Below are 12,246 nucleotides of genomic sequence, written 5' to 3'. Positions count from 1 at the left end.
CCGACATGTTTTGGTTATCTGAAAACTTTATTATATAGCAAAAGTAGCTCTCTTGTGCGGTTTGCTGAAAACTGTAACACTGTTTTGAGAACATTCATTAAGCTGTCAACCACTGATCAGCATGTAGCCACTGCAGCACCACTAGACTCTGCACACCCCGAAAAACAAACATCTGGAATATCAGCCTTCACAAATAATCATCTTTTCTCTCAGAGAACATTAGCACGCTTCAGTGACGAGGTCACTTAAAAGTATTCAACTCCTAAGGGAGTTAGTCCAACCGTTTTGCTAACCCCAGTAACTGTAAGGCCATCAGCCATGGCGAGCAAGGAGAGAAACAGTCTGCTCTAAGACAAAAACAGACAGGTCCGACTCTAAGTACCAGTGAACATAAAATCAATGAGGCTAACACAAAGCAAAGTGCTTCAAATCAAAGATGTGGAACAAATGAATTTACAGGTGAACATTTCATCAACATGAGTGTTAGAAAAGTTTCATTGGTTTCAAGGTGAAGTAAACAAAACAAAAGCTGTAAGGAAACAGTGTCAAAGCCGGGTCAGAGTATTCTGAGGTCTTGAGTGAACTTAATGCTGAGCTCGTTCACAGACTCTGTGGTCTTGTGTGAAACAGACTGACTCCAATTGTGGAGAGCAGCTGTCAGAGGGGTGTGAGGAAGTAGTCTGCAGGATTCTGGTAGTTGTGTGCTTGCTGGCTGTGTGTCTGTAGCTGCTGTTGCTGTTGTTGGATGATCTGCCGGACTTCTTCTTCCAGCTCCGGGGGAATGATGAGCTGATCATCGGGGTCTGGCTGGGCAGGGGCGTTGAAGTAGCCCCCCTGCTTCTTGACAGGAGCATCGGCAGCCTCCTCAATGAGGTCCTGGTTCCTGCCTTGACAGGCCACAGAGCCATTACCTCGAGCCTTCCGGCCCAGAGTTCCTGACCGAGCCTCCCCACCGAGGTAGGGAGAGGAGGGCGGGACGGGGGAGGCAGATGGGGAAGGGAAGGCCAGAGGCAAAGACTCACTCTGCAGCGTGACAGGGGGAGGGCTGTCTGTGCTTTGCTGAGACTGAGCACAGTTGTGTCGTAAGAGACAGTGGACGTCAGCTTCCACCTCCACACGGCTACCGTTGGAGAAGACACCAGCGATGGGCTCCTCGTCCTCGCTGTCAAGCCCGTTATCAGACAGTGCTCCAGAGAACTGCCTGTGGAAGCTGCTCCCCCTACAGGCGGGCCTGTGCGTGCCAGCTCGCCCCGGGAGGTTCGGGTGAGAGGTTGGGGGTTCAGCCTGCGGCAGCGGTTCCTCCGAGGACGCCGTTGATCCCACCTCGCTGCTCATCTCAGATGTGCTGAACTCGCTGCTCAACTCACTCACTGTTGCTGAGGAGGTGGGCGGCGGCTGTGGCAGCGGAATGCTGCCATCACTGCTTCCCGAATAAGGATGTAAACCGGGCTGAGTTGCCGGGCCAGGGCTGGGTGGTGGCGGTGGCGGCTCGCAGAAGCAGCAGCATTCTTCAGTGATGCTGAGCTTCACAATGACGGCACTGAGGCTATCAGAGCAGCCGTAGCTCTGAGCCAGAGTCACCAGCTTCTTTGCAGCAGCCAGAGCATCTGGTAAGTTCCTTACCGCCTCCACCGCCTCACTGGGCGACAACATGTCCCACAGTCTCCGGCTGCCCAGGAGAAAAAACTCGTCCTGCGGGGTAAGCGCCACCGTGGAAACATGGGGGTGAGGTGTCACTGATGGGCAGAGGAAGGAGTAACCCATAATCCTGGTGGAGTCTGTTACGCCGCTCACTTTGTTATCCTGCAGGGAGGAAAAGGACAAACAGAAGCATTTGTATTTCCCCCCCGGAAAAAACTCGACAATAATGACATTTATTTATGGTTTTGTAGGGTTGAAAACGGACTGCTGACTGTTTCAGTAACAAGCTGTAAAACAAAACCAATATTCTCATGTTCCAAAGTTAATTTTTCTTTTTGTCTGTTTAGATTCAGTATTTGTGTGCTCTATATTGTTGGTCTCACCAAACTAAATGAATTGAATACAGTTTACTGTCAGTTATTTTAAAAAACATTACAAAACAGTCTGTGAATAGATTCGCCCCATCAGTAGTCCAAAAACTGGTGTGGTTTAAGACAGAGAACAGCTTAAGCCAGACAATATTTAGCTCCATTAAATGGCCAAAATCTGCCTTTTTTCTTATTTTCTATTATCCATTTATATACTATAAGCATGCAAATTCTGGCTGTTCATATTAACCATGGCTAAAGTTTCAAATATGCAAAACAACTCTATTAGAGTCCAAAAATACAAATATGGAGCTGGAAGTGAGAATCACAGGTGTCGATAAATGGACTTGTTTCAGCACTTTGTGCAGCATATGAAACGTGTCGTTACCTCAGTGATAATAGCGTTATGCTGCCGAACCCTCTGGTACTCGGCCTCGTCTTTGACAGTGTGGATGTGTGAAAGTTGCATAGCTTTGCCATCTCGGCACAAAACAGCCTGGCACCTGCCAACGTTGGCAGTTTTCAGAGTGAAGCAGCCACCATGCTCACTGGACGCTACCGGGTCATGTCTGATGTGACACAGAGCTGCTGACCCGCCCATCCTCTGGCCTGCTGTGCCCAGTTTCCTGCAGGAGATGGGCACACAACATCCTGAGTGAGGTGAGGCTGTTTTCCTTCCAAATCACACATCGTTAGGAGGTCAGTGTTTACCTTTGCATGGTGAGGAAAGTGTTGATGATGTAGTCCTCTTGCCTCTGGCCCCTCTGAAGTTCCTCTGCGAGCACATCTCCCATGGTGCACTGCAGCAGATAAGGCACCTCGACATTCCTGTCTCCATCAAAAACTCCATACAGAGCTTCATGAATGCCGCAGAAGCTGTCCAGAGCCAGAGCAGCCACACACAACCTGAGAACAGCAAGAAGGAGGCAGTTTAGAACAAGAACAATGACACAAAGCCAGAGATGGGGCATAAAAAACAAAACAAAAAAGGCTGAAGCATCAAAGAAAGACTGACTTGTTTTTCACTCCAGAGGCCTCCGTGTAGCCATGACTCCAGACTGCAGGGACTCCTTGGCTCTCACTCACACAAGGAGCTGAAGGTGAAGGATCCACCCTCAGACATCGGATATTACTACAGAGAGAGGGAGAACAGGACAGGTCAGGCAGTTGCTCTTTTATTCCCAAGCTCAGGTGGTGGTGTGTTTATGCGAGTGAGTCATACTTCAGGTGTTCCAGGCTCTTGTGGTCGAGGCTGAGTCGAGGATTTCCTGTGAGGTCGAGCTCCTGGAGTTTTGAAGGAAGGATCTCTGGCAGAGTCACCTCAGTCAACTCATTGCAGCTCAGATCAACACACTGAAGAGAAACACAGTGTCAGTCCTGACATGTGCACACGAGTCAGATTAAATTAAGTGTTTTTGTCTAATTTATCATCTTTTTCCAATTTGTTTTATAAACTGCATAAATTCAATTTTCTTTTTGCATTTCTTTTATTTTCTCTTTGTTTCTGTTCTGTAACGCTGGATAATCTATCCAGCATTAGCATTACCACAGCTACCTCCTCCTCTCAAATAATACTTCTGGCAGGTAAGCATTAATTCAGTGAGTGGCATTAGTACACTACAGCTACCTCCCTATTACTAGGTGAAAAAGAGTTAAGTTAAGATTTACCTTAATCTCAGGCAGCTGGAGGACTTCAGGGAAGGCGCTGATACAGTTGGAGTGGGCAGAGAGCGTGTGCAGGCGCTGACAGTTGAGAATGGTCGTGGGCACCGCTCTCAGCCTGTTGCCACTCAAATCCAGCTCCTCCAGCTGCTCCAGTCGAGCTAGTTTACTGCAGGACGTGGAGGTAAAAAGGAGTAATCATGACCTGCACCAAGGCTCAGATTTTATACAGGATGATGAAGGATGTGTACCATTTACTTAGGAATAGAACACCTTGTAAAAGCAAAGGAATGTGGGAATTGGTGGTTAGAGGTGGAGTGAGTGAGGATAGTGGAGCGGAAATGATAAAGGAACCCTACAGTTAAATCTAACATGTCCAGATGTAAAGAAGCCTTTATGGTCACATTTTAAAGCTCAGTTTATATCAGGTGCAGTATTTCACCTGGCAGTGAAGGTTTGCAGCTGGTTGTAGGCGAGGTGAAGCACTCTGAGGTGGCCGTGTCCAGTCAGAAGAGAGATGCACTTGTCAGTCAAGCTGTTATTGGTCACGTAGAGCTCTTGTAGGCTGCTGAAGGCATCCTCTGATAGGCTGGCTGCAGGGAGGTTCTCCAGCTTATTGGCCGACACATTTAGGTATCGCAGGCTGGGAGGAATTTCCAACAGAGGGTACAAATTTAGTACAAGATAAATAACGGATACATGCTGATGGGAAGAAACACACAAGAAAAGAACAAAAGGAGGGAAGAAAAAGATGTGTCCACCTCTGCGCTTTGATGAACAAGTTGTGTGGGAGCTCAGTTAGATGGTTGTGTTGGAGGTCCAGGACTTCTAGCTGTGATCGCTCCAGCCTCTCATCCAGCTGACACACATCGTTCCAGCCTGCCAGCAGCTTTCTCAGGCTCCCACTGGACAGCAGCCTAAACACAAACAGCACAGCCAACTCAGTGTGTGTGCTGTACATCTGTTAGTGGGACCACCATGCTGAGCACCATCTGATTTCCCATGGAGGTTCAATGAGTTCACTTTGTATTCAATTAATCTATGCTTGAGATTCATGTAGCTGGAAACTATCATCAAGCATGAATGAACCCAAATAACTGTGATTGTGAATGCAGGATTACATCATACGAATGAAAGAAAATCTGTCTGTTCATCCGTTTTTCACCCATCTCAACAACTATTCATAAGATCTGCTTAACACTTGGCAGGTGTGTTGCTCTAGGTCTGAATAAATGAAGTGGTGATTTTAGGCCAGACTTGATGAGCAGTTCTCATATTATGGCTGAAAGCACAGTGTTCACACTGTGACTGCTGCCTACTCCACTCTGTATGTGGAGAGGCACGCACGCACGCACGCACGCACGCACGCACACACACACGTTTGTTTTGCTACCTGTGTGAAGACATTCACTGATAATAATGCCATATTTACCCATAATTGCAATCATCACAAATAAGTGCAAAATAACTAATCTAATATAATTCTAATTAGAAACTTTAAAAACATGTTTTAACCCTAACACAGGCCCCTGAAGAGGTGTAAAATTGGAGCTGACTATTTTTTTTAAAAGTTAAAACTTCCAAATTTTGAGAATTCCAATCGGCAAAAATGTAAACTGGTTCTCACAGAAAAGCTCAAGGCGCTTTATTTAAATGCATCATTTTGATATCTTTGGTTTCCTGTGATAAAGGCTCTAGCCACTCATGTGGTTTGGATGAAAAGAAAACTGCAACCCACAATCTCCTCATTCTGCACAGCCACGTTTTAAACAAAGTAACGTGCACAGACACACAGACACATGTAGTCAGTGGATCCTTTTAGCTGTCCTCCTTTCTAAACAGTAACTTTATGATTATTGTATGTGATACATTTAAGGGGCACGTTTAAATTGTAGCTAAAAATGTTAGGTGATATCCCTCATACAATTAATCAATCAATATCATACAGTTTCACGATTTGAAAAAAAGAACTGCCTGAAAGAGATGTAGTTTTGTATTTTTTCATTAGTTTTTATTTTCAGTAATAACTTTCTTCAGTTTAGTTTAATTTTTGCAAGCTTGGTTCTTAAGTCTTTTTAAATGTAATTTAATATATTTTAAGAACCTTACCACAGGCACATTGAAGATCAAGTAAGTTCCAATGATGCATTATTATCAGCTGTTACGTCCAAGCTGCTTTCCCTCACTTTGATTTTTGTCATTTCCCCACCTGTTCTTTCATGAAAAGCATAAGAATCATGTGTCTGTGCGATGCTCACCGTACAGGCAGCTCAGTGACACAGTTATGGCTGATGTCCAGCACTTCCAGTCTGCTGCTCTCCCACACCCAGTCGGGGACACATCCCAGCTTGTTCCTTTAGGAAAACAAACAGAGTCAGCACCCAGCTTACAACAAGCACATGTTCTGTTCTTCTAGATTGTAAATAGGACAGTGAAGTATTCTTAGTTTTTATACCAGGATAAATCCAGCACAGTCAGATTCTCTGGAACAGGATGCACCTCCAGCTGCTTCAGCTCTAAAAACATAACAACTCTTTATGGCACGAACGTCTTTCTGGATTTAATATCTCTCTAGAAAAAATTAAGTGGTCGTACTGTTGTGTGCAGCATGCAGGCTCTTGAGGGCGTGGCCACAGACTCTGAGGAGGGCAAGAGTGTTTCTGTCACAGCGGAGGAGCTCCAGCTTGCAGAGAGAGCTGACATCCAGCTCGTCTAGACCTGTATCCCTCAGGTCCAGATGAACAATGTGGGCCAGCTGCTCCACATCTGCCACTGTCGCCTTCTGAAGCTGGTTCAGCCTGTTCGAGGCATACAGCACAGAGAGGAACAGAGAAGGGGGAAGTAAAGGAAGAGGGAAGAAAGGACCAGAAGAAGCAAACACTTTAACCTCTGACCCGTTTCACATTTCAGAACCTGAGAAGAAGTTGTTAGGCATTCGTAGTACGACTGACCAAAATAATTAACCGACAGGTTCCCTTCCTTCACTGTCTCCGTCTTTATTTTGTACTTCAAAAGGCTAAATTAAACCTTTGTTGCCATTTCAAAGACCACCAAACATGAAAGGGGAGTCATGCAGAACTGCAGTATTTGTCATTGGCAATTCTAAAAATGTAAGCTACTGCGCGGACATTTTTACCTGAGATCTATGTAGCGAGCAGACAGCCACTGCAGGCCAGCCAAGTCCAGGACAGAGAGCTTGTTCCCTGCCAGACAGAGTCTCTCCATCCCTCCAAGTTTCTCTAGGACAGGGGGCACACAGCTGAAACAATTGAAGGATAAGCCAAGGTAGGTCAAGCCCTCCAGAGAGCCCAGCTCCACAGGCAGTGAACTCAGAAGGTTACCGTCCAGGAGAAGAGTCTGCAGGCTGGCCAGAGCCAAACAGAGGGAAGGGCATTTAGTCGTGATTACAGTTTTTCTCAAATGCTAAAACACATGTCACAAACGTTACCACCAGGTCCCCCAATGTCCAAACACAACACCCTTCTCTAAAGCTACATAAACACAACCACACCTTCCCACTGCAAAACTCAAACTCCCACACCAATAGAGCAGCTCGAAGCTGTCAAAACTGTAAACACTATACACAGCATTACACACTACAGCAAAACAATTGAAAACACAATGCTCAATTTGTGAGAAGGTTCTTTGTTTCATAACTGCCAATGCATATTTTAGAAACTATACAGTAACGGATCGTCGTAGATCTCTGCAGAGGATTAGGCATTTAGATTTGTGAGTTTCATATGAGTAGTATAAATCTATAGAAAATCCTGCATGTACGTACACTACTGTAACACAACTCAATGCAAAAACAGAATCTATTGCACACAACAGTAATCTTGAAAACATGAACAGGGTGTGAAGTTTTTTTATTTACGTTATTCACACCACACACACACCACAATCACTGTGCGGCATCATGTCGCTGAGCTGTTGCTCGCATCTCGTCCGTAATGATGGTGCGAGGTGGTCTTGCTCTCCCTCCTGGACCTTCTCCTCTCCCATGTTGGCCTTCTCCTCTTCCTCGTTGGTCGCTCCTCTTCCTCCTCTCATTTGAAATCCTCTTCCTCATTGGCCTGCTCCTCTTCTTCCAGGGCCAGCTCTTCTCCCTCCTCTGCATCAAATTCCTCTTCCCCTGACTCTGCCTTCATCCATTGTGTTTGTTTGGAACCTTCAGCATACTGTGCACTCTGAACTTGCTTTTACATGTGGGTACAGCATTAGCAACAAGTGTCTTCAATTTTGAGTCATTGTGTGTAGTGAATGACGCCAGGTGTGTTCCCTGTGTTCAAAGATTGGTGACTGTGGCAAGCATTTTGCATCACATGGGCTTTCATTTGAGAATATGAGCAGAGTTGTTTTGCAACATGTGTTTTAGCAAGGAAAAATGTGTTTAGATTTATGAGTACAGAGGGTTGTGTTTTGTGAATTGTGTCTTCATGTGACATGTGTTTATGGTACTGGAATATGGTGGCTACATTTAGTAAATGTGTTTAGACTACTGGTCATTTGGGTTACAGGATTGGCTTTTGTGTTTTAACATTTGAGAAAAACTGTAATACAGATACTGTGTGTAAAAAACATGTTATGCAAATATAGTGTTAAGAAAAGACTTCAGACACTAAACAGGACTCTGACATTTTTGTACTGACTTGTCTGTAAGTATAAACAAGCTTAATTTGGAACTTTTAAATATTACTTTATATTCAGTTATGGAACATAGCTGAGTATTTTACATTAAAAGTAAAATACTGTTTCCAAATAAACGCCCCGATTCCAAGTTAGACATAAAAATTGTGTTTTGCCTTTTGAAATTCCTAGAAAATTTCAAAAGGAAAAAAAAAAAAAAGCCAGCATATGCGCAGAAACTCCAAGCTCCCACATCACACAGAGACACTGTTAGTGTCACTGTGTACTATGGGCACTTGGACAACACCTCTAGATTTCTACGACAGAAGTCTGGTGCACAGCCAGCTGTTCGCTCAATAGAGAGATGGATTAATCAACGCTGATGTACCGTAATGGTACTAACAACAACAACTCCAAACTGATGTCTCTGTCAGCAAAATGCAGGTCAGTGAGGACACATCCCATTTTAGGCTTCATTCTTATGAAACTGCAAACCTTGGATCGTCATTTACTTACTTGTGCATTGTTCCTACTTCTGCAGGCACGGAGGAGAGACGATTTCCAGACAGGTTTAGCTCCGTGAGGGAGGTGATGTCACACAGGGCCAGAGGAAACTCAGACAGAGCGTTATTTGACAGACTAAGGCTTCTCAGTTTACAAAACCTAAAGAAAAGGGGAGAGAAAGAGAGAAGTATTCAGCAAGAGTGTGTGAGAGAGGAGGGAAGGGCAAGAGGAACAGGGCCAGACAAAGAGAGACAAAGATATTCATCTCTGTGCTATAATAAGACTCTGGCCTTCTTTAAAACACAAAAAACACACACAGTGAACAACTATTACTTACATAACACCTGCCAGATTAAAAAAGTAAAATCAGCACAGAAGAAGCTAATACAAAGGTTCAAGGACACAAAGTATCAAGTTTTCAACAGAACAATGCAGCCTGTGCTTCAGGTAAGAAGCTTGTGTATATTGTTTATATTCATTGCGCTCTTCTCCTCCTAATCCAGTTCACAGAGCAATCAGAGTGAAAGGCTGATCCAGGCCCACATTCTTCTTAGTTAGACTCACCCGCCCACCACAGCAAGGATACAGTCCTTAAAACACTGCATGATATGCATATGCTTGTGCCAAAACAATGACGTGTAGAGATTGCCATCAGGCAAATTTCAGGTTTTGATGTCATGTTGCCTTGACAGGCATGGATGCAAGAAGCCAAAATAAAGGCAGACAGAAAGGAAAACGAGGCTGTTCAGATGAATGCTGCTAATCTCTGACTGTACATAATAGGTTTGTCAGTGCTGGTCACTTTACTTACCCACTTTACCATAAAACGTAACGCTGGTCACTTTACAAGACAATCTGCAGACAGTTTATGCTAGAAGTGTAAGCTATATTTGAGGATCAGGGCATTTTTACTTATCTATGCAAATTTTGTACCAAAACTTAAGAAAATAGAGATTGTACTGTCTCATACTGATGTCCTCATTAGCACAAAACTATTACTAAACACTTTTTTAGACTACACCTGCACTACTGTCAATTCTGAAAAGACGCACATGTCAAAAACAATGTGCAACCCCTGTCGTTGTCATTTTTATCCAAAGTGAAAAGTTTTCGTGCTCTACGTCGCAAATCAAAGCTTACAGAATGGTCAAATATCTTTAAAATTGCTGCCAAGATAACAAAATGACACAAGGACCAAGTCTCAGTTGCTGAGAACACGTCTCTTTGATGCTCAGCGTAAAGTGAGAACATCTCTAAAAACTAGGAATGCTTTTATCTGCACAATAAGGTCTAAGTGATTTTCTAGAAATAATGAAAGGGAATTTCCAGATAATCAGTCAGTTTGTGGTGTTACATGGATCAATCCATTATTTAAACAGAGCAAGCTCAGGAGCAGCACACTACCATGGCAAAGTACAGTTGGGGAAAACAACTTTTTGATTCCCTGCTGAGAGTAAAGCATTATACAATTACCTTATTCTGAGTTTTAGTCAGTGAGTTTCTTTTTTAATTGACGTTATAAAAACAAAACCTGCTTTTCGTTTTTTATTTTTAAAAATTCAAAATAAAAACAGCCTCCAAAAAAAAACTATAACGGAATAAAGCAAGGGACTAAAGAGCGAGGCAAATTTTATTAGTGTTTTCCTGATGAGTTTACAGTGCGAGTTAATAGTGTTTTATCTGTTCAGCTGATATGTTAGATCTTGCATCTCACTGTGTAAACAAACTTTAAAGTTTGGTGCTTTCTCTGTGATTCATGAAAGCACCAAACCTCACTTTCCCACTTCTGCTGTACATGATAGCAGAAGCGAGAAATAAATTAGAGAAACTGATGAAAACTTCCATGATGAACCAATTGAAAAGTAATTAAGAAGTAAATGTAATTCATATTCAAGACCTGGAAAGTTTTTCCTCCGTGATACTAAACGGGTTTCAAGACCTCATAATCAAGCTTTTGTAAAAGCTTGTTTGTACACCAGGAAAACTGTGCAAGACAATTTTGCAAGACATTATACTTAATATTTTGTTATGAAGGTAGTGTGGAAAAAAGAAGCCAGAGATAAAAGAAAGTCAGAGAAAGACTGCTAAACCTCATAAAACCGTGACATCAGCAGCTGACGTCGCCTAATCTGACCTGGAAAACACAGAGAAGCCCTCTACCCGAGAGGCCAGACAGCTGACGTCAAATCTCTCATCACTGCTGCAGCTCTCTTTTAATCACTCACACACACCCAAAAACCATCATGCTTCCACCACCCATGGATAACCATGCACGAAACCACACACACACACACACACACACACACAAAAAGAGGTAACTACACAAAATGTTTACTACCAGATCCTCCCCGTGCCATATCATTAAACGCACAGGGAGAGACGTACTCTGAGAATCGGTGTGTGCAGGAGAGCTGATGTGAGAAACTGACCTGGTGAGTGCTGGAACACCTTTGTGAGGGGACATGAAGTTGTTTTTGAGGTTGAGGTGGGTAAGGTCCTGGCTGTAAAACAGCTGAGCAGGCAGCTCCTCCAGGCTGCAGCATGACAGGTCCACCGAGTTCACCCTCTGAGAGGCGATCTGAGAGAGACAGAGAGAGAGAGAGAGACAGAGAGAGAGAGAGACAACAGCCTTGCAGTTACTTCCATCAAACTAGCCATAATCGGGATCCATTAAGTTCATTTCAGACTAATTTTTATTCTTTGACTCTATTAAACTAGTTTTACATAACATACATACACTCAAAGTCTTCAATGATCCTTATTTTCATTATAATAGGTCTTGGTGCTGCCCTTAATCCTCTGTTTTCAACACACGCTTTTAGCTCCTCTGCTTTTCAGCTAAGTTTCTTCCCATTGGCTACCCCTCATAAACAGAAAGTTTGAATAGTGAGTGGGGCTGCTGTGCTTACAACCATCTTTGTGCCTGAGATGACCATATTAGGAATATTTACTGAATATTTAATGAATATTTACTAAAGAAAAAAACAACAACAAAACAAAATGGTATGAAACTGTGTGAGTATTTAGGTTTACAGATGGTGCAAAATACAGCTGCTCGCATTTTAACTAAAAATGGAAAATTTGAGCACCCTGTAATGAAATCCTTTCATTGGCTACCTTGTCAGGTTCGAGCAGATTATAAGGTCCTGCTGCTCACCTACAAGGCTTTAAATGGTTTGGCACCTTCATACCTCTCTGATCTTTTGCACCTTTATGTTCCATCCCGTGCTTTCCCATCCCAGGATTCTGGCCTTTTAAAAGTTCCTAGAGCCAGAAAAAAAAAGACTACTGGGGAGCGTGCTTTTTCTTTTCGTGCCCCATTTTTGTGGAACAACCTCCCTCAAGATATTAGGCAGGCATGCTCTGTGGAGGTTTTTAAAGCTAAGTTGAAGACCCACTTGTTTACCGTATCCTGCATGTCTTGATTCTATGCCATTTTGTT

General features: G+C 43.5%; 1 protein-coding gene across 2 annotated transcripts in view; it reads right to left on the bottom strand.

Moving 5' to 3' along the window:
- Positions 1 to 8: 8 nt before the first annotated feature.
- LOC101464301 (PH domain leucine-rich repeat-containing protein phosphatase 1) overlaps positions 9 to 12,246 on the bottom strand; it is a 57,329-nt gene continuing 45,091 nt past the window's right edge. For both annotated transcript variants that reach the window (XM_076875439.1, XM_004571738.5), the window contains exons 4-17: positions 11,234 to 11,382; positions 8,817 to 8,963; positions 6,808 to 7,035; positions 6,267 to 6,469; positions 6,127 to 6,187; positions 5,930 to 6,025; positions 4,433 to 4,588; positions 4,114 to 4,314; positions 3,678 to 3,840; positions 3,232 to 3,362; positions 3,025 to 3,141; positions 2,721 to 2,915; positions 2,398 to 2,635; positions 9 to 1,803 (exon numbers count right to left, since the gene is read on the bottom strand). In XM_076875439.1, the coding sequence (XP_076731554.1) occupies positions 658 to 1,803; positions 2,398 to 2,635; positions 2,721 to 2,915; positions 3,025 to 3,141; positions 3,232 to 3,362; positions 3,678 to 3,840; positions 4,114 to 4,314; positions 4,433 to 4,588; positions 5,930 to 6,025; positions 6,127 to 6,187; positions 6,267 to 6,469; positions 6,808 to 7,035; positions 8,817 to 8,963; positions 11,234 to 11,382 (3,231 nt within the window). In that variant the 3' untranslated portion in view covers positions 9 to 657. The remainder of the gene's footprint in view (positions 1,804 to 2,397; positions 2,636 to 2,720; positions 2,916 to 3,024; positions 3,142 to 3,231; positions 3,363 to 3,677; positions 3,841 to 4,113; positions 4,315 to 4,432; positions 4,589 to 5,929; positions 6,026 to 6,126; positions 6,188 to 6,266; positions 6,470 to 6,807; positions 7,036 to 8,816; positions 8,964 to 11,233; positions 11,383 to 12,246) is intronic.

The sequence above is a fragment of the Maylandia zebra genome, linkage group LG17, assembly GCF_041146795.1.
Source record: "Maylandia zebra isolate NMK-2024a linkage group LG17, Mzebra_GT3a, whole genome shotgun sequence".
NCBI lineage: Eukaryota > Metazoa > Chordata > Actinopteri > Cichliformes > Cichlidae > Maylandia > Maylandia zebra.
The sequence above is the reverse complement of the archived record's forward strand: the minus strand, read 5'-3'. Positions and strand labels throughout refer to the sequence as shown.